The sequence below is a fragment of the Mustela nivalis genome (assembly GCF_964662115.1).
Source record: "Mustela nivalis genome assembly, chromosome: 15".
Taxonomy (NCBI): Eukaryota; Metazoa; Chordata; class Mammalia; order Carnivora; family Mustelidae; genus Mustela; species Mustela nivalis.
Genome location: NC_139034.1, coordinates 77,842,129 through 77,863,237, shown reverse-complemented (window position 1 = coordinate 77,863,237; position 21,109 = coordinate 77,842,129). Strand labels below are relative to the sequence as shown.

The window sequence follows — 21,109 nt, the reverse complement described above, 5'->3', positions numbered from 1 at the left end:
TTCAACCATTTGTCCTAAGGCCCGGGCGTCGAGACCCCTTACCAGCCTGGTCACACGGGTCCTCTATCTCCTTCGTGAAAGGCAGCCCCCAGAGCTGACTGGGAACGGCCACATGAGTCCTAGGCAAGTGTCAATATCCCCCCTCTCGCTCTGACCGGTGTATTTCTACTCACTCGGCCTGCATGTGCATTTTGATAGCCGTGTTACACAGCTGGTCTAAACTGAGCCAACCAAAACTGTAAGGTGAAGAGCCCAGGTCTCCATCCTATGCACAGACGCCGGGTTTTTGGCAGTGAGATGTCCCCTCCAACTCTTCCCCGTCATTAGTGTCCCTGCAGTCACAGAGCCTGTCAGCTGGTCTCCTGCCTACGTCGACTAGTCCCCATACAATGTGAAAGAACATCATTCTCCCACTCACCCCAGAAACCTCTGCTTCTTGCTCATAAGTTGGTAAAACAGAATGAGTAAACTACTCTCTTCATCAAGTTTCCAGGTAGACAGAATCACCACAGTTGACTTTTTTTTCTTTAAAACATTTAGAAACTCGTATTCTTACATAGAATATGGATACTAAATCATTAGTAATTGTCATTCTTTTTTTTTTTTTTCTGGGTAAGGTTTATTGCTTTAGTCTTCCTCTCAAAGAATTTTTTAAATACTTAAAGCTTTATTAAAAAACTCATGAAGTTCCAGAGATACTACCAAGGGGTTTTTGGATAATTATTTTAAAAAAAATCACTAACAGAAAAATTTCACTTCCCACTTAAAAAAAAAAGTGCACACACATACAGGAGGTTAACCGATGACTACTAGGCTCAGTCACAGGGTGACAGAAAAAAAAAAAAGCCAGCCCATAAAAGGACGGTGCACAAACTCTCAACACGCCAAAGTAATCTACTTCAGTTGGGCAACTGACTGCTACTGCCCGGAGGCCCCAGCAAGTCCCTGGGAGGTAAGCACCACATGTTTTATTCTTCTAACAAAGTCTTTTGTAAAACTTTAGAAGCCTAATTAAGGTATAAGGTAAAGGAACAGAACTTATTCAACAGCAACTATAAATATTTGTAACAAGAATTGTATCATTAACATAGTTTAGACTCTGATGACTGGCAGTTCTAATTAGCTAATGTTGAGGTAGGTGAAAACAATGGATTGTGCCAGAAATCTATGCCAAGAAGTAGGGTTTACTTTGTACTTCTGTGTGAACTCACTATTGCAAAAAAGAGCATCCAGTAAAAATCAGTAAACAATGCCAATATTTCAGGATACTTTGGAACGAAGGGAAAGGAACAAAGTTATTTTAAAATGGAGTATTCCTACACTTAAATGCATGGATATACAAATTATTCAGCACAATTTAAAATAAAAGGGTCATTACAATCTACTATTTGACTACGTGTCTATGTAACATAAAGGTCTTTTCTGTACTGCCATTACTTCTATACTTTCTGGTATTTCTCCAGATAGAATCCTAGTACTAGAATTCCTTGGGCAATGGGTATAAATGTTTTTGAAGCTTTATATATATGTTGATGTTTTTTGGTCTACTAAAACACTTTAGCAATTAGCCCTCCCACTGATGATACTCTGGGCTTCACTGCTTCTCAGACAATCTGAGTATTTTAATTGTCAATATAAACTGTTAATTTGATAAGTGAAAAATGAATCTGTTTCTTCCTTTATATTTATTTAATGATCACTAAAGCTAAACATATCTGTTTTTTCTAGAATTTCCACATGCCTAAAAAAATGTCACAAAACAATGAAGTACATAGTACATACAGTGATTTGCATTGCAATATTTATGTCGAGGTTGGAAATGGAAGTAATAGAAATTCTTGGTAAGACATAAGCTGTGAGCTGACTTCCTTTGAAGGAAGGTGTGTCTGGGAGTTCTGGGGCTACCGCTCCAAGTACAGTACAGTGCAACGGTTCAGAGTCAGGCTTGAACCCTGGCTCTATTATTTCTAAGCTGTATGGCCTTGGGGAGTCTCTGACTTGAGCTGCTTCATTTGTAAAACAGGGAGTAATAATCCAGCCAAGTCCTGCCATGTTGGCCGTCATGTAGTAAGTGCTAGAAATTCTCCCCTCTCTCTACCCATTAAACTACCAAAGGAAGAGTCCAGTAGGCAAAGTTTCCTTGCCCTATCATCTTGTGAGAATTACTTTTCTTAAACTTATTTGCAGATCCTTACCAAATATTTTACACAAAGACTGAGTCTATGGAGGGCAAACATCTCATGGGCTTACCATCTGGGCTCTGCATCTGCTAATACTTCAGGGCATGCTTTCTCTCTGGGACATGACACTGTGAAAATCTGTTCCGAACAAAGCCTCCTTACCCCTGGCTCACCAGCTACCATGTGGGGGGTTGGGGGTAGCAGTGGTAGTAGTGCCTCTCATAAATTACTTTCAACTGGCTTCGAAGTGCTTGTTGGTAAGATGGCCAGTCATTTACTGGAATAAATACTACCTCGGATAACTCTGACTTCCCTTTGCTTCAGTGATCCACACGCATTTCTTAGACATCTCCTGTAGGACGGCTGGGAAACACTCCATGGGATAAGAGAAGGCCAGCACCCTTAGAGAGTGTGCATTTAAAAGAAAGAGCTTTTACAAATGCTACTTCTCCCCTGCCATGGGTGACGGCCTGCTGCAGTGTCCAAGGTCACAGAGCATGGAGTGTGCTGAGGGGCCGGAAGCCCCTCCAGCCTACAGAACTCCTCAGCTTTCCAAGAACTCTGTAAAGCACAGGGCTTCAATGTCAGAGGAGATAATGCAAGTGAAAACCATCTGAAAATGGTAGAGTTAACAAAGATCCTTGTGGTGTTTTGAAAGTTCAAAAGGAAAAATAAAAATATTTTGTTAAACGTCTACAAATACAGGCACTTGGGTGGCTCCGTTCGCTAAGCATCTGCCTTCCGCTCAGGTCATGATCCCAGCTTCCTGGGATGGAGCCGAGCCTTATGTTGTCAAACCCTGTGTTGCTGGGCTCCGGGCTCAGCGGGGAGCCTGTTCCTCCCTCTGTCTTGTGTGCACTTACAGTCTTTCTCGGTCTCTCTCTTTCTCAAATAATAAAATCTTAAAAAAAAAAAAAAAAGTCCACAAATACCTAAAAAGCAGTATAGAAATAAATTAGTAGCATAAAAGCTATCCTAGGGGGCGCCTGGGTGGCTCAGTCAGTTAAGAGTCTGCCTTCGGCTCAGGTCGTCATCCTGGGGTCCTGGGATTGGGCTGCATCAGGCTCTCGGCTCAGAGGGGGGGTTTGCTTCTTCCTCTGCCCTTCCCCCTGGCTCATGCTTGCTCTCTCTCTTTAAATAAAGAATTCAAACATTTTTTAAAAAGATACAAAAATTAAAGCTATTCTAGGTATTCACCATTTTCTTTCAGTCCAAATTGTGTCATGGAAATATTGTTAAAAGTAGTAAAATCTAAATTCACTTGTAAAATCTTTATTTGCCTTAAAAATGTCACAAGTAAATTAATGAATGCCTTCATGTAACCCAACGTATTTCCCTCCCCGCCGGCCCTCCTTCCGTCTCCCCAGCTCTCTTCTCTCTAGTTCAAACAGGGTGAATTGGTACATGTTAAAGTCTTCCTATGGTTACTGTTTTCTACCAGCAACATCAGATCATGTTGGAAACAGGAGCTAGGGATCAAGCAATGGCACTGGTTGTGATTTCTGGAGCCAGACCGCCAGGGCTTGAATCCTGACACTTAACAGCTGCGGCTTCAGGCACATCGTGTTTAAGCGCTCTGGGCAGTTTACCGCTGGCTACGGGTTTGTGAAAGTTCTGTGATGACTCAGGGAGTGAATATAGGTAGAGTGCCCTGAACGGTGTCTGGAAGACAGTCTGTGCTTAATGAGACCGGCTACTATTACTAATCAAGAACTCTGATAAAAAAACTCTGACTAAGGGTCAAGGAAGCTGGGACTCTGCTGTCCCTTAAGGGGTAGCTATGGTGCCTCAGTCATGGGTCAGCTGGAGAGATACAAGTTAACACAGTTTCCACTCAGGGACTTCACCAGTAGCAGGAAACAGAAAAAGAAACTCAATAGTACGGCGCTAGTACCGAGCACAGGGCCCTCACCACTCCATGTTGTCTTAGAGGTGGTGGCAAAAGCAGGAGAGGATAAAATCAGGGAAGCTTCCAGAACAGCAGAGTCTGAATGAAGTCTTGAAGGAAAGTAGGAGCTGAGGACCTAGCACAGAGAAGGAAGAGTGCCAGAAAGGCACAGAGCTGTGGAAGAACACAGGGCATTGAAAATCTGCAAATAATTGAGGAAGGCTAGAGCCAGGGCATCAGGGAGAAAATGTAAGGGAGCCAGCCGAAGAGGGAGGCACAGGCCAGTCAAAAGGAGATCCTGGGTCCTGATGGAGAGCTCTCCCTGGGTTCAACAGGCCGCACTTGAAAGGCACCGTGAAAGCTGAAAGTGCGGCTCCAGGGAGGCAGCAAGTGTGGCCTGAAGGCTGGCAGGGGTAGCGGGGGGTGGTAGGACGGGCAGATGGACAGACAGACACACGGTGCAGAGGGGATGTCAAGTGCAGGAGAAGTCAGGAGGCAGAAGGCACAGGATCCACTGATGGGAGGTGGCGGGTGAGGGAGGGCACAGAGTTCCGGACATCTCTGCGACTCCTAACTTAGTGGCCAGACCGACGGAGGACCCTGAGCAAATGACCTAATGTTTGGAATTCTGCTTATCCATGAAATAACAATATTTAATGTTTCTGACTAACTTCCATGAGATAAGAGACAAACAACAAAACCTCAAACTCCCTTGAACTTTAAGGAGAAAAGGCACATATGACTTCTAGAAACATTTTGAACTCAGAGGATGAAGGTTCTAGAGACTCAGATCTTCGCTATAAAATCTTTTTGTATCACCCACCCATCCTGCTTAGAGGTCAAGTGAAGTCACACAGAAGCACGGTATTTGTCTTCCTCAACACCGAAATGAGTATCACAGTGGGATTCTTTTTTCTTACAGTTTCCAAGCATTATGTCCTGTAACCCTAGTCCTTTGTATGACTCCCCTCCCCCCCGCCCGTCTTCCCTTTTGAGAACCTTCACACCATCCTAGTCAGTACTGAAGCTGCCGAAAGCCACACAAAGAAAATCAGTGAAAGCTGAAAGAAAAAAGCTGGGATGAGTGAAACCCCAAACGGGGCCAGTGGGTGCTGAATCCAGTAATTTCAAACATCAGGCCCCTTTCCCATTGATGCCAACAGACACGCTGCCGGCCGGTGAAGCGGTCTTCTTCAGTGCCCATCAGGTCCGACACTGGACATGCACAAAAAAGCCAACTACAGACTGGCAAACACTGTTGCTATTTCCTGTCTTCAAGAAGCTCTCTGTGCCCTGTCCTGTACATGACCCTGTGCAGACCTCCTGAGACGTGGTCAGAACCAACCCAGGCTGTGGGCTCAGCAGCAGGGTCACACTTCCACAAGCCAGAACAAGCGAGCTCCCTAAGAGGCAGGCCAGGGAGGTCTCCTCATACAGACTGACCACAGACAACTCGACTGTGAACACAGACACTCAGGATGGGTGAGGCTTTATCCTGAGAAAGGGCCAGTGGCTGCTGGTGCATCACCTTCTGCGAAAATGTTCCCTAGAGCCTTCCGAAAACAGATCTTGCCCATAGTCACAGCTATCAAAATAGGACTCGAAGTGGGCTGGAAAAAAAGCATCACCTGATAGCACAGAAAGATTTATTTCACTAAGCTAACTGGGGCACGGACCGACTGTAAGAGGAGTCAAGCAGCAGCTCATTGGAACACACCATCTGACCTTGCCAGTGAAGGGAAAAGAGGCTGATTGCAGCTTGTCTGTGCCTTGCGTTTCTGCCCCACAAGTGGGAATTAATGTTTCCCACCTGCCTACCTGACAGGCAGATGGCCCACACAACCGCTCAGGTGATGGCTGTTTAGTCAACAAAATAAGAAAGTGGGGAAAAAAATCACTGGTTGACTGCGAGGCCACGAGGTGTGTGACACGGGACCAAACTCCGACGTCCCCGTTTGCTCAGTCAAGAGCAAGGAGGCTTTTGCAAGTAACTGACAAGTGCTCATCAAACTAGGTAACCAGAGGAAGAAGCAAAGATTTCTTTCTTCTGTGGAGTCTGTTTATTCTCAAGCGAACTGCTAAACAGCTCGACCTGCGACCCTGGTCCATCTGTGCTTGTCCACTTGCTTGGCGGACCGAGTCCTTGCTGTTCCACGGAACCCGAGCTTTCCCCTGTATTCTCCTTTCTCAAAGATTTCATTTCTCCCTGCTCCCCAAACCTTCCCTTAACCTTACCTCTCCTCAACAAAATAGCTCAAGGATGGTGTATCCCGAGAAATCAGAAATCAGATCAATCAACACTCATCATTTAACAATATACAAATAAAATTCCTATCTATGGGTCCACATCCTTGAGCCTTTCCTGGTCCTTTTGAAAGCACGGGCCGGGAACCTCCTCTCGGGTGCAGGCCACTGTGGGCACGGAGTCCCATCATCTCAATGTGTCGACATGGTCTTGAGCAGACTCGACCTTACAGGGAGGTCACCTCCTGTTGCTTATCATTTCACATGACCTGAGCCATTCAATTCAGGGCTAAGGTCTGAATTTAAACAAAAATTACTAAAAAATCAGCTCTTTTTCATTTAAGACTATTGATGGGTCATTAAGTGAACATTATTAGGGGTAAAGGTGACATTTCAGGAATCTTAAAGCAAAAACTAAAAGCTGGTACTCTAGTTCATAGTAAATATCTGAAAATAGTGGTTTGATTCTGTTCCTGCCACAAAAAAAAGCTAAGAAAATAATTATCCAGGCAAGTTGGTACCAGGGTAAATATTTCGAGAGGACAAATTGCATTAGAGCTCAGACAATTTTCTTAAATACTAGTAGATGAATATTTGGGGGGAGCCTGTTATTTTCTTCCTTTCTGCAGCTAGAGAGATCTTGTCAGTTCATGTCAACATGTCCGGTTATGCAAAAATGAGATGATAATGTCTTTAAAAAACGTTAGCTACTCTAGCAGCAGTGAAATCAACTCTAGACACACACAGACCCACTTCCGAAAACAAGTACAAATCCAGGGGAGGCGATGTTGCTGCGGGAGAGCTGGCTGTTTTACATATGCGAGAACAGCAGCAGAGTCATCAAAACCGCGTGACAGAGACAGAAGTGGGACAGACCCCGCTGCTTCACCATGAGCACCGCCCCAGAACTGGCACAGATGGCTCTCAGGGGGGGCTGCGGTGACATCCCTTTCAGGAGGGAAGGGGGTTCCTCACTGGGAACCTGATCACAGCCCCAGACTTCATGAAGCCCAGTGTGAACCTGTGTCCTTGGGGCAAAGGTTTCAGTCCTCATTTACACCTGAGTGTGGGGCATTAAGGAGCGTTTAGCCGCCACACATACCTTTCCACTAGAGAGGGTTATGAGGAAATTATAATTATTACAGATACAAGTATTCTAAGGAAAAAGATTCACAACAAACATTCCTTTGTGCTTTTTCTAGGCAGTAAACTGATGAGACATAGTACTTCCAGGTACGGCGCAGTGCATCTACACCAGTAACATGTAAGAAGCTGTGGTCTAATGACAATGACAATAAAAATGTAAGGCACTTCAGGGGACACCTGGCTGGCTCAGGCAGTGGAGCACGTGACTCTTGATTTCAGGGTCATGAGTTTAGGCTCCATGATGGGTGTAGAGTTTACTTAAAAAAGATGAACTTACTTTTTTTTTTTTTTTTTAATAAACTACTTGAAATGTATTCAAAAGTAGATAAAGGAAGAAAAGGAGGAAGGGAAGGTGGAAGGAAGTTAGTTATACCTGAAAAAAAAATGATTAAAAGAGGAATTTGCAGTCCAAAGGTTGAAAAGGAGTACTATAATCCAAAAAGCATAACCCGAAGCCTGGCATGTGTGAGAAGGAGCCCTCTGAAGAGCCGTGAGATGACGCCTCATCACACGACAGCGGATTCGCAACATCACAGGCATCCTTCAGCTTCAGGCCCTCCCAAACAGAAAGATACCATCTCGGTATTTCCAGGACCCAGCACATAAAAACACTAAAAACAATTTCTGCTGAATAAAAGAATGGAGTAAGTCAAGGTTCAAGAACGGAATCTTGAAACATCAAATGATTAAAGAAAGGTATAAAATAATATCTCCAAGGGAAGATATTATTTTAAATATTACTTAGATATTTAGATAATAAGAAAGGGGGACTGATTCATATACAAATGGGATAACAATGGTCAAGTACATGAAAGGGTTTTTCTCTCAATTTAGAAGAGATAAGACTAAAACTATGGCACTGATAGCATAGGATGTCAACTTTAGTGACATCAACTTTCAAGATCCCAATGACCAGACGTCAGGACAGCTTTGATTTGCCTTTATCAAAGATCATTTCTGAGCCATCCCATTTACATGTCCACATCCCGCAGGTGCCTTTTCTCTGACTGATGCAGGACCCTCAAAAGTCCTCTCCTTGGGGCTCGATGCTGTCCCGGGAGTGGGAACTCCACTGTCTTTAGGAAGAAGCATTCCGCTGCTCCGGTGTGCTGGGCCACACTGTTCCGGGCTGTTTACCGGTAAGGATGGTTTTTAAAGCTTAGACCACTTCAAAACCTCAAACTCTCAGTACTTCAAGGGCAGTATGGGCTGCCCCTGCCAAGGACTGGACAGAGTAGGAGACCTGAACCCAGACCATAAGAGAAGCCTCCAGACTGACCTTTTAACCTCTATGACACTCAGTTTCCTCACATGGCAAGTAGGTAGGTGACAGCAGTACTTAGCCTTAGTACGCAGTACTTAGCCTCACAGGGTGGCTGTGAGTGTTCTTCCAGAAAGGACTTTAAGGAAGGCACCTAATAAACATGAACGCCTCAATCTGAGTAAAGAGCACTGAAGGACTACTTTTGAAATGTGTAGAAGATAGGTTTTTGCAAGATGAACTTAACTGAAGAGTATTTTTCTCAGATAAATTTATTAACCAGCTTCTTCATTTCAGAGTTAATTCACATTCAGTATGAAAAATTTTAAAGTGTATGGAAAAAACTAAAAAATGATTTGTACAAAACTATGCTTTGGCACACACATCCTTTCAAAATGTGTGGACGTATAATCGCTTCTCCTACCCCCGAAAGTGGCATGTTGCATAATCTGCTTTCCTTATTTAAGATTATTCCCTGTCAAGAAACAGGCTTCCACGCTGCCATTTCCACGGACTGCAGAGAATTCCCCTGTATGGCCATATCGGGAGATACGTAACCAATCCCCTGATGAGGGACATTTGGTTTGTTTGCAAATTTTCACCTTCATAATTAACACTATGACAGATTTTTTTTTGAAGATTTTATTTATTTATTTGACAGACAGAGATCACAAGTAGGCAGAGAGGCAGGCGGACAAAGGGGGGGAAGCACGTTCCCCGCTGAGCAGAGAGCCCGATGTGTGGCTCGATCCCAGGACCCTGGGATCATGACCTGAGCAGAAGGCAGAGGCTTTAACCACTGAGCCACCCAGGTGTCCCCATGTGCCAAATATTCTTAAACACCAAACGTTCTGCAACCCCTGCCATGTCCGGCTCTCCTGGATTGCGTACTGCATTCAGGAAGAAGCTGGACGCGTGTTTACAACAGGACAAGCAATGGCACATTCTCTCTGAGTCCTACATTAATGTAACTTTCTCTGATCTCTACAACAATATTTACTTATATGGAAAATTTCTACCCCAGTATGTATTTTAAAAGCATTTCCCAAATCTGTGGAGAAACGCTCCTCTAAATTAAATAAATTTGCTGAGATTTTCAGGAAAAAAAAGAAAAAAAAAGAAAAAAATATTTCCACAGAAAGTACAAAAATAAAAGTTCTTGCTACCTGCTCCTAAGTTAGAACCCCTGTCTGGGATTTTCACCTCTCCGTGTCTAGTCTCAGTTCTTGAAAAGTTACTTCTCACATGGAGCCTTACTCAACTAAGAGGATAAAGGTTTTTCTACTTTCATTCCACAACCGCAATTCCCATGATTTCAAGAATCGCTCTGGTTTGGTTTTTTTTCCTGCACAAAGAGAAAGTCAGTATTTGTTGCTTTGATTTCAAATCTTACTAATTTCTGTGATTATCTTTATCATTTTCTTCTACTTTCCTTGGGTAAACAATTCTCTTCTAGCTTCCTGAACTGTATTTTTATCGATTTTCGATCTTTAAAAAAAATAAATGCTTTCACAAGCATATAGAGTTGTTGAGTCACTATGCTGGGCACTTGAAACTTGTAACATGTGCTAACTATCCTCAAATAAAAATGTGAGAAGACAATAAACAAATTCAAGGCTCTGCTTCTGAGATTAATACTTCAGCTGCACCCCATCGCTTGGCATAGAGTGGTTTTTTGTTTTTTTTTTTTTAATATTTTATTTATTTATTTGAGAGAGAGATCACAAGTAGGCAGAGAGAGAGGAGGAAGCAGGCTCCCTGCTGAGCAGAGAGCCTGATTCGGGGCTCGATCCCAGGACCATGAGATCATGACCTGAGCTGAAGGCAGGGGCTTAACCCACTGAGCCACCCAGGCACCCCAAAGCATAGAGTTTTTTGGTCATTTGGTTCTAAATACTTCAAAATTCCCACTGTGGATTTCTTAAATGAGTCTCTTAGAAGCATATTTTTTAAGATTCCAAATGTATCTGTTATCTATTTATTGCTGATTTCTAAGTTAGTTGCCCTCTAGGCACTGGCATGTTGGCTGATAGGTTAACAGTTTTCTGAAAGATCTGGGGCCCTCTGATGACCTCGCACACAGTCAAATTGGCAAAAATGATTGTGGGCCTTCAGCACAAATTCTGCAAATTCTGCAAAGTCACACTGGGTAATCTTCTAAGTCTCTAATCTCTTTTTTATCCAGCTTATTCTAATAAAGATGTGCTAAAATCTCCCATTATGGCGGTGATTTGCCAATTTTTCCTTTAAATATGCATAATTCAAGATATTTATGTTCTTTGATTGCTACTCTGGCTTTCCACTGGTTGGGATTTGATTGCTATTTGTTCTCCCCTGCCTTTATTTTCAACCTTTCTGAGTCACTTTTTTAAGCTATGTCTTCTAAGCCCTGTGCAGCTGGACATTTTTTTTTTTAAACAAATCCAAACTGATGTCTCCTTTAATAGGTGAGTTCATTCCATTTAAATTTCTTTCTCATAATCTTCTTTCCTATCTTTTCTTATTTAACAGAAAGTACCACTTCCATTTTTGTTCCCTTTTGCTTTAGGTCATATTTCCGCACATTAACAACTACCCTAACAACACTGGAAGTACTGTACACCTAGAACATTACAACATCACCCCCTGATGACCCCCACTGTCTGCTGGGCTCACCGTTTTAAGACTGTCAGAGCTAAGTTAGCAGTCAGAGGAGTAGTCGGTGCTTTGAGATGACTAGGGATAGAGCCTTTTCCTTTTAATGTAAACCATCATCACTAGATACGTTGAAATCTTCCCTTAATTTTGGTGACTTTCAGATGAGATCTGTAGGCAGAGATGGTCCTATTGGAGCATCATTTTTCTTCTAAAAATAATTTCGCAGAAGTTACTGTTCTGCTCTTGCTAAGTTTTATCAAAGCTCAGCCCCACATAAGGCATTTCATTGTAGTTTTCCACTTTTCAACAGGACCTGAAATTTCTTTCATCTTAACATTATTTACCCCAAGAAAAGAACTGGAAATAATCCAAAGAGTCGTCAGGGGAGTAGCTTAGCAAATCATGCATGAACACCCTGGGATGCTACAGAAGTGTCCAGTGTCTACGAGGTCCACGTGTGACAAACACAGATGACCCCCATCCATGAGCAGGTTCAGTGGACAGAGCAGAGCACAGGACACTACATGTGTTATGCTTGCTGGCACGTGGGGTGCAGAAACGTACACTGCACCTATCAGCAGAGTATCTGCGGAATGATCTAGTTCAGAATTAATCTTAACCTTCCCCCCCGCACCCTGAAACACCTTAAGTTTTTTTCTTTTTTGTCGTTTTTGCCGTGGTTACCATCTTCTTCTTTTTAAAAAAGAAAACCTAACTTTCAGTTCCTAACAAGGCCTTAGCTTGTTTCTCATACTTTTTAGGTTAACACAAATCAGATCACTGTGGTAAATTCGTATTTCACTAAATAAATGTGTGACTGATTTCATTTCCTGGCAGTGATACGCATTTGGCCAAAAAAAAAAAAAAAAAAAAAAAAAAAGTCCAACCGAAATGCAATTTAAAAGCAAAGCTTTACTCCTGTCTGAAATGTGGGGTGCTGCACACGATTCTGTTCTTACCCAGACAATGATTCAGAAAAAAAGGGGGGAAATTTCTTCAAAAAATGATGGTATCCCCTCTTGTCACAAAAATAACATTTGCTCTACTTAGATGGTTTCGTTTCTTTTGCCAGGGCTTTGCCAAAATCACCAACTTGAGAGTAAAAACATAAATCTGATTCTTTGTTCTTGTTACTATAAATGTAAACATATCACACATCGCAGACTTTTCTTTTCTTTTGGACGGGTACTTCTTAATAATCCTCCCCATGTACTTCTTCTCTGGTAGCTACCAGTTTGTTCTCTGTATTTATGGTTCTGTTCCTGATTTTTTTTGTTTCTCTTGCTTCTCATACTCCACATATAAGAGAAAGCATATGGTATTTCTCTTTCTCCAACTTCCTTCACTTAGCATAATGCCCTCTAGATCCACCAATGTTATTGCGAATGGCGAGATCGCCTTCTCCTTTATGGCTAATATTCGTGTGTGTGTGTGTGTGTGTGTGTGTGTGTGTGTACACCTAAAGTACACTTGGGCTGCTTCCATATCTTGGCTGTTGTAAATAATGCTAAAACAAACACAGGGGTACTCATACCTTTCCGAATTCACGTTGTCATCTTCTCTGGGTAGATACCCATTAGCGGAATTACTGGATCATATGGTAATTCTATTTTTGACTTTTTGAGGAACCGCCGTACTATTTTCCACAGCGGCCGCACCAGTCTGCATTCCCACCAACAGTGCGCAAGGGCTCCCTTTCCTCTGCATCCTCATATCAACACTTGTTATTTCTTGTCCTTCTGATACCAGCCCTTCCAACCAGTGCGAGCTGACACCTCACCGTGGTCTTGATTTGCATTTCCCCGATGATTAGTGAGGCTGAGCATCTCTTCATGTGTATGAAGAGATCTGTATGTCTTTTGTATGTCTTTTCCATTTGTATGTCTTCTTTGGAAAAAATGTTTTTTTTTTTTTCAGGTCCCCTGCTCATTTTTAATCAGATTATTTTTGTTTTGAGCCATGTAAGTTCCTTCTATATTTGGGATACTAATTCCTTATCGGATATGTCATGTGCAAATATCTCCTCCCATTCACTAGGGAGCCTTTCTGCGGCTTTGTGGATGGTTTCCTTTACTGTGCAACACATCATAGATTCTTAAAAATTATACAAATCTTTAAAACTTAGATCTATAAAAGGCAGTTACTATTGCTTTTAGTTGAATACGCTTCTAATTGAAAGAACTTTCCTTGGTTCTTCCTAGAGACTGTGAACACCACTGACGGATACAAAAATGGACAATTTCACAACAGCCTCCGCAGCTCCGCAGGGCAACGACTGTGACCTCTACGCACACCACCGCACCGCCGGGATACTCATGCCGCTGCATTACGGCTCTGTCTTCGTTCTAGGGCTGGTGGGAAACGTGCTAGCCTTGGTTGTCATCATTCAAAATAGGAAAAAAATCAACTCTACCACCCTGTATTCAACAAATTTGGTGATTTCTGATATACTTTTTACCACTGCTCTGCCTACACGGATAGCCTACTATGCACTGGGCTTTGACTGGAAGGTCGGTGAGGCCTTGTGCAGGATAACTGCCCTGGTGTTTTACATCAACACCTACGCAGGTGTGAACTTCATGACATGCTTGAGCGTGGACCGGTTCTTTGCCGTGGTGCATCCTCTGAGGTACAACAAGATGAAGAGAATTGAGCACGCGAAATGCGTCTGCATTTGTGTCTGGATTCTAGTATTTGCTCAAACACTTCCACTACTCATAAAACCTATGTCAAAGCAGGAGGAGGAAAGGACTACGTGCATGGAATATCCAAACTTTGAAGAAACACAGTCTCTTCCCTGGATTCTGCTTGGCGCGTGTTTCATAGGATATGTGCTTCCTCTCCTGATCATTCTCTTCTGCTACTCTCAAATTTGTTGCAAACTCTTTAAAACTGCCAAACAAAACCCACTAACGGAGAAATCTGGCGTCAACAAAAAGGCTCTCAACACAATTATCTTAATAATTGTTGTATTTGTTCTTTGTTTCACACCTTACCATGTTGCGATTATTCAACACATGATTAAGAAGCTTCGTGTCCCTGGTCTCCTGGAATGCAGCCAAAGACATTCATTCCAGATCTCACTGCACTTTACAGTATGTCTAATGAACTTCAATTGCTGCATGGACCCTTTTATATACTTCTTTGCATGTAAAGGGTATAAGAGGAAGGTCATGAAGATGCTGAAGCGTCAGGTCAGTGTATCAATTTCCAGCGCTGTGAGGTCAGCCCCGGAAGAGAACTCACGGGAGATGACAGAAACGCAAACAATGATACATTCCAAGTCTTTGAACGGGAAGTAAAAAGGAATTAAATCTTGGGTTTACAGCAAAGTAGACTGCATGACAAACTTTGCTGGACTTTTCTTATAAAGCAAAATGATTGTTCAACTTCCAACTAGGATGTCTGTAAATTCCTTTCATTGGACACGAGCTCCCACCTCCAACTTGGAAGAATATTATTTTTATATTATTATTTTTTGCACTCAAGAAAATAACATGATGCAAAGTTCTAGTCTGTAAATGAAATACTATACCAAAAGGGAGGCTATTTTAATAACTCTCAATGTAAAAAGTTTTATAAAAAACTTTTTAAAATTTTTATAAAAAATTAAAAATTACAGCATCAGTATTTCCTGCCAATAATTTGGCAAAAGAAAAGGCTGTAAGATTGTACATTGCCTGTGTAAAAATGTCGATATGGTAACATGTTATTTTTCTTTTTGGTAACATATTTCTTTAATCCCTACCTCTTTCAATCTTAGACTTTTATCTTCTCCATACCATCAAGCGTTTTGTTTTGTTCTGTTCTGAGTCATAATATTTTGTTTCAAGGAAGTCTTTTGGAATAAAAAGCAGGATGCTACAATATTAAGAGTATGTCTTTCAGTGTCTACTTACAGGGAGAAGAGAATTAGCAATAGCTAGATTTGGATGATAAGGTTATAAGCAATGATGGTGACCGAGGCAATGAAAACACAGAGCTCTTTCCCAAGCAGCCAGCAGAGCAGTGCAGGGCCCATCAGCCCGGCATAGGAAAAGGACTTTATGTGGTGGTAACCACTGGGAGGAGGGTCCACTTGCTGAATTCTGCTTGGGAATAAAAAAAAAAAAAACTTTGCAAACATGCTTGGCTTTTCTGGGGTGTCTGGGGGATCATTTCTTTTTTATTCATAGTTGGTAGTATCCTGATCTGCATTTCAGTGGTCTAGGTTACCAGAAAGAGCAAAGAGGATAAGCAGCAGGAGGCACGGTTGCTGCTTGCCTAAATAAGATAGTGGGAAAAATGTAAAATTATAAACTTAAAGGAGTTCCCAAGATTCCCTGCAACATTATAACTTTGTTCACATAAATACCTTAGCATGAATAGTATGATCTTTGCAAATACAGTCACGCTGTCAGCTCAAATTTGTTTTACTAAATCCCCAAACTATCTCGATACAGTATCTACGTTAGCAATAATACCAATTTTTATAATGGAACAGAAAGAGATAAAACACTATATCATGAGGCATACTTTAAATTTTTATTAGGTTTTATAACCTGGAAATCTTTTCTTTCAAATTCCTACCCTACTCATTTCCAACTAGTACCCTGTAAGAAAATTAATCTTTATGGTTGAGTCAGCACCAGTTACTGAGAACTTTCAGGTTTGTCTTATGTGAATTTCACAAAGAGCTACCTGACCTTGAAGCCAATGACCAAAAAAAAAAAAAAAACCGATCTCTTTAACAGATCTTTGCTGAGACAGGTGAGACCACCTGGATGGAAGTCAGGATCTTAGGGCCTTTCCATTCACTCCACACACAAACCCTCCACGTGAAGGAGAAGAAAGGGCAAAAGACTACATGTCATGGCGGGTGCCACTTACAGAGTCATTTGAATTAGATCCCAAAAGAAAAACTGTGATGAAAGCTACTGAAGGAAAATCAGAAACAGAGGCCACTGTAATGTCAGAGCACGTCTGTGGTGCCTGAGTTTGCCGACGACACTGGAGCACAGACCAGCTTATGTATGAGCCAACGGGCTGCTGCACAGCAGGTGAGAAAGTCCTCTCTGTGCTAAGGAACTTAAGATCATTCAAACAAGAGAGTATCTATGTCACTTGGCAAAGGAATAACACATTCTTTTATCTGTTTAGTTTCCTGCCTCCTCCCTCCACTGTACCACATAATTTATCTACATAATTTGCCCCAATCAGTAGTTGTATTGCCAAAAAGGTAAACATCAATCCTATCTCCAATGAATCCAGGAAGAAAGAAAGAAAGAAAGAAAGAAAAGTCAGTCTGTACCCCCATCGAACTCAGCCATTCACTCTCCTTCAAAAGGCCCTTACTACCTACTTCGTTCATGAAACCATGTTTTACACGTGGCCTTCATGCCCACTTACAGTGTCTTGGACTATTAGTTGGCTTTACGTTTCTCTCTCTCACCGAATAGGTAAACTTGGAGCACAGGGACAGTGTCGTATAATCTTTGTATTCTGTTACGGAACAAAGGAGTGGCCTTATATACAACACCCTGTTTGAAAATCATAACCCTCTAAGTATTTTCCATATGAGCAAGGTGACACATTATTAACAATTTTAAATAATAATCATGAGCTAGAAAAACTTATCTAGGAAAGCTGACGGTTATATAACAGCGAAATGTATCCACCTCTCGGTAATTTTATTTTTTTCTAAAAGGATATTTGGTTAATTTTTAAAAAACCCTCAAAGCTATTTAGTCTGAATCAGTATAAATGCACCAATTCTTCAATGATCGTACAGAACAGCCCAGAGAGTACAGAACAGTAAGTGTCAGATGTCAGAAACGATGTTAGTGTACGTGACAAACTGAATTTACGCAACAGTCCATACTTTAGGTAATGTCTTCCTCTTTTGTCCTGTGAAACACGATGAGCACACAGCATCGCCCACGTTTTATCAAGACACTGGAGTTCCAAGGCACCTGGGTGGCTCAGTGGGTTAAAGCCTCTGCCTTCAGATCAGGTCATGATCTCAGGGTCCTGGGTTCTCTGCCCAGCAAGGAGCCTGCTTTCTCCTTTCTCTCTGCCTGCCTCTCTGCCTACTTGTGATCTCTAATAAATAAATCAAATCTTTTTTTTTTTTTTTAAGATTTTATTTGTTAGAGCGCAAGCACAGGCAGACAGAGTGGCAGGCTAGAGGCAGAGGGAGAAGCAGGCTCCCTGCTGAGCAAGGAGCCCGATGTGGGACTCGATCCCAGGACGCTGGGATCATGACCTGAGCCGAAGGCAGCCGCTTAACCAACTGAGCCACCCAGGCGTCCCAAATAAATCAAATCTTTAAAAAAAAAAAAAAGACACCAGAGTTCCGAAGAGAGCCCTGGTAAGTCAGAGGCAACATCAGGAATGTAAACCTCACTCTGTCCTGGCCGTAACCAGACAGAATTATATCACACAGGCCCTGAAAAGGTATTAGAAGGTTTAGCCTGGTCCATTATATGCTGGCAGACCATTTAATCCTTAAACAGGACCAAAAGCCAGCAGCAGGCAGACTATAAAGTTGGCCAGATTGTGAGTTCCGTGAAGACACTGTTGTCATCTGCTCTGCGCAGCCGCTGGTACAGAGCCCGGCATACAAGACGTTCTCAAGTATCCACCTAATACCTGTTCTGGACTATAACTAACAAAATTCCAAAAGCCGTGTTGAAATATTTCCCAGTGGAAAGAGACACCTTAAACGCTTTGTTACCTAAACTAAAGCATATATGTTAGAGCATGTGTGCAACTGAAGACCACGACCCTCTGGGATCCTGCAATTCAGGTGCATTAAAAACAGAGCTCATTACCCAACAAGTCAGTTTAAATCTAGATACAGAGTTCTGCTTCAAAATAACTTGATATTTCAAGAGGCAAGGGCAGGGACTCCTACCAATCAGTAAAAAAATACCGGGCAATTTTAAAAGGGGAAGCGTTGACCTTAAATTAGCCCTCGAAATAGTCTATTTTGGTATCTCCTTAGCCCATTGTAATTCGCTATTCTTTGCAAAGCTAAAAACATGCTCTTATTCACTACTCGGGTCAGAATGAAAAATGAAAAGCTGACTGCTGACAACATGGCCTATTCTTCTGAATCCAGGACAGACTAAAGGCGCTCATGAGAACTGCTGCCAAGGCAAGTCTGTTTCACATCAAACTCTGAAAAGCAATAATCACTTAAAAGATAATCCTTGAATTTCTTTTAAAATAAAAGGTCAATTAGCTCAGAAAAAAATTCACTGATTGCTTCCTACATGCTGTTCCCAAGCACTTGGCAGGCATTATTTCACTTATTCCTCCTTCCCTTAAGAGACGGGGACAATCATTATATCAGTTTTGCTGATGAGGGACCTCGAGTACCGGGTCACATGCAAAGGTAGAAGTAGGCACGAAATCCACACCCTCGGACCCCAGTGCCTGGGAACTGACCCGGAGTGCAAGGATGTCTTTCCCCCAGTCCCTCAACTACTGTAAGAAACATCCTTCCAGATGTTACACTGGAAGCCAACAGAGTAACAACAATGACAATGACACAAACAAATACTTGCTAACAGTAACATGGCATGGTGCTTGGAGCAATATACACGCCCACATAGACACAACATCTCTACAGAAGCTGCGTGTGTATAAAATCTCATTCAAGCCTCATAATACTTCTGTGAGGCTCAACCTACTACTATCCCTGTTTTACAGACAAGGAAATGATATCCCAGACAAACTGAGTAAACTGCCCAAGGTCACACAGCTCTAAGTGGGAGAGCCATGCCCTAAATACTGACAGTCCAATTCCAGGGTCTGCACACTAATCTTAATCACTATTCTACTTGTCTTAAACAAGCAGAATTATGGTCCAGGTCCTCAACTGTTCACCAAATCCCCTCCAATCCCTTAGGGGCATATATGACTGCTTCTGGCCAATGGGTTGGAGCCAAAAGTCACATGTCCCTTGTGGGCTGAAGTGTTAGCAGTGAGAGATACTTCATCCCCCTCTTGTCTCCTGTCACAGTGACCAGAGATGTTCTAGATGGTGGGAACCTTTGTCAGCCTGGATCTTTGAATGAGTAAGCGGAGAACTCCCCACCTCTCACCCCAACCATTCATGCTGGTCAAATAGCACAAACATGAAATACAATTTTGTACTTAGCCACTGAGATTTCAGGGTTAAATTGTGGCTACAACATAGGCCAGCCTTCTGACTAATACAGTAATCAATCTAGTTAGAAGGAAACAGACCAGTAAACAGAACATAAGAAAAGAAAAAAGCACATACTATCCAGTTCTCCTGGCAAACAAACATAATCTTCCTTAATCTCACTTGCACTGTGTCATTTCATACTCCAGGACTGAGAACAGTTCCCCATGATCTAGCACACAAAGTCCAAGTTCCTCTCCCACACTTTCAAGCCCCTGCAACCTAATTTCCCTCTATTGCCCAACATGTACCTTTCAAGTTGGTCTAGATGGTTTTGTTTCTGTACCACGAATATAACCAATATTTGGTTCCCAATAACTGGATTATTCTGCTTCCCCATTTGTTCTTTACACACATCCCAATCATACCTCCTCCTTAAAGTCTTCTTTGACTACTCACAGCCACCCATCTTCCTTTCCTCGACTTATTTGAATCTTATATACTCAATGCCACATAGTTTTAACTTTAGATGTATATTAGAATTAAAGAAAAGAGAAAACACACTGGCCTGGGAGCCAGTGGCCCTGTTCTGGTCCGCCTACTAATCAGCTACGCCACCTCTGCCCAGTCTTTTAGCCCTTCTAGATTTGTTCTCTTGTCAAGGAAACAAGAGCATGAAATAACGTGCAAACTCTCTGCCAACATCACACAGCCCATGGTCAATTACTTCACGTGCATTCGCTCTTCCATCCCTCATCCGAAACACAAGCTCCTCTGGGGAGGAGCCTGACTTTTACTTCTTTCTATTCTGAGTAACTCCAAGCACAGCGCCTTGTACATCAGAAACATTCGTAAGATATATCCCGACCACAGGGCATCAAATACTAGCTGTGGTTACTGTAGGATTTGCACTATTAAAGCGCAATGGGGAAGGAGTTTTATCATTGCCGGTCCTAACTTGTTAGGCAGCAACAGATAATCTGTGCTTTGTACTGGAATGTTAATCATGAAAAATAGACTAAATTGGAACCTGGAATGACAATGAAATCAAGTCAAGATTTCTTAAAAACAAAACAAAAACAGCTTTCTGCTGTGAGTATAAGGAGTGCCCCAGCTTTTCCTCTTCCTTTCGCATACAACGAAGAAACACAAGGTAGATACAGTCATTTAATGTCTCCCTGATAATGCACACCCAGACCGCTCTGCCTTACAGAAACCTTCGCCATTGTGCAGCCGTTAGAAGGAAGGGACCTACGGGAGGGGGGCACACGTGGGAAAATACATGACCTTACTTTTCAAAAGTTTATCTTCCTCTAAAGTTTTAAAGAACTTTTCTCTATTTGCATACCTACTATGTGGCTTCTCAGTCCCAACAATGTTTTTTAGATGTCTTGCCTACTCAACTGAACAGCAAACAACCCTGGGCCCATGACTCTTCGGTCCCACACGGTACCTACCACAAATGATCCAAACCAAGAATTCAAATAGCATTTGACTGGCTTTTATCAATTCTCAGAGTGTGAGAACATTTATTTCTGATTTCTATACTTGTAAGAATGACTTTTCTCATCCAGGTTTTGAGAAGAAAAGAGTGTGTCAGAATGAAACTACAAGGAGGC

At 42.2% G+C, this 21,109-nt stretch overlaps 2 protein-coding genes across 6 annotated transcripts in view; one reads left to right on the top strand and one right to left on the bottom strand.

Annotated features, from left to right (window-relative positions):
• The window catches only part of UBAC2 (UBA domain containing 2), a 160,975-nt gene that overhangs the window by 75,144 nt on the left and 64,722 nt on the right, over positions 1-21,109 (bottom strand). The gene's annotated exons all lie outside the window — the stretch shown is intronic.
• On the top strand, positions 834-15,229 carry LOC309848813 (G-protein coupled receptor 183). Of its 4 annotated transcripts, XM_082700824.1 has the most exons (4): positions 887-952; positions 7,515-7,545; positions 8,451-8,597; positions 13,558-15,229. In XM_082700824.1, the coding sequence occupies exon 4, from the start codon at positions 13,588-13,590 to the stop codon at positions 14,656-14,658; it is 1,071 nt and encodes a 356-aa protein (XP_082556950.1). In that variant the 5' UTR covers positions 887-952; positions 7,515-7,545; positions 8,451-8,597; positions 13,558-13,587; the 3' UTR covers positions 14,659-15,229. The 4 variants fall into 4 exon arrangements, with proteins under 4 accessions (XP_082556949.1, XP_082556952.1, XP_082556950.1 ...); XM_082700823.1 differs by lacking the exon at positions 7,515-7,545 and having other exon boundaries at positions 834-952; XM_082700825.1 differs by lacking the exons at positions 887-952; positions 7,515-7,545 and adding an exon at positions 1,704-1,841.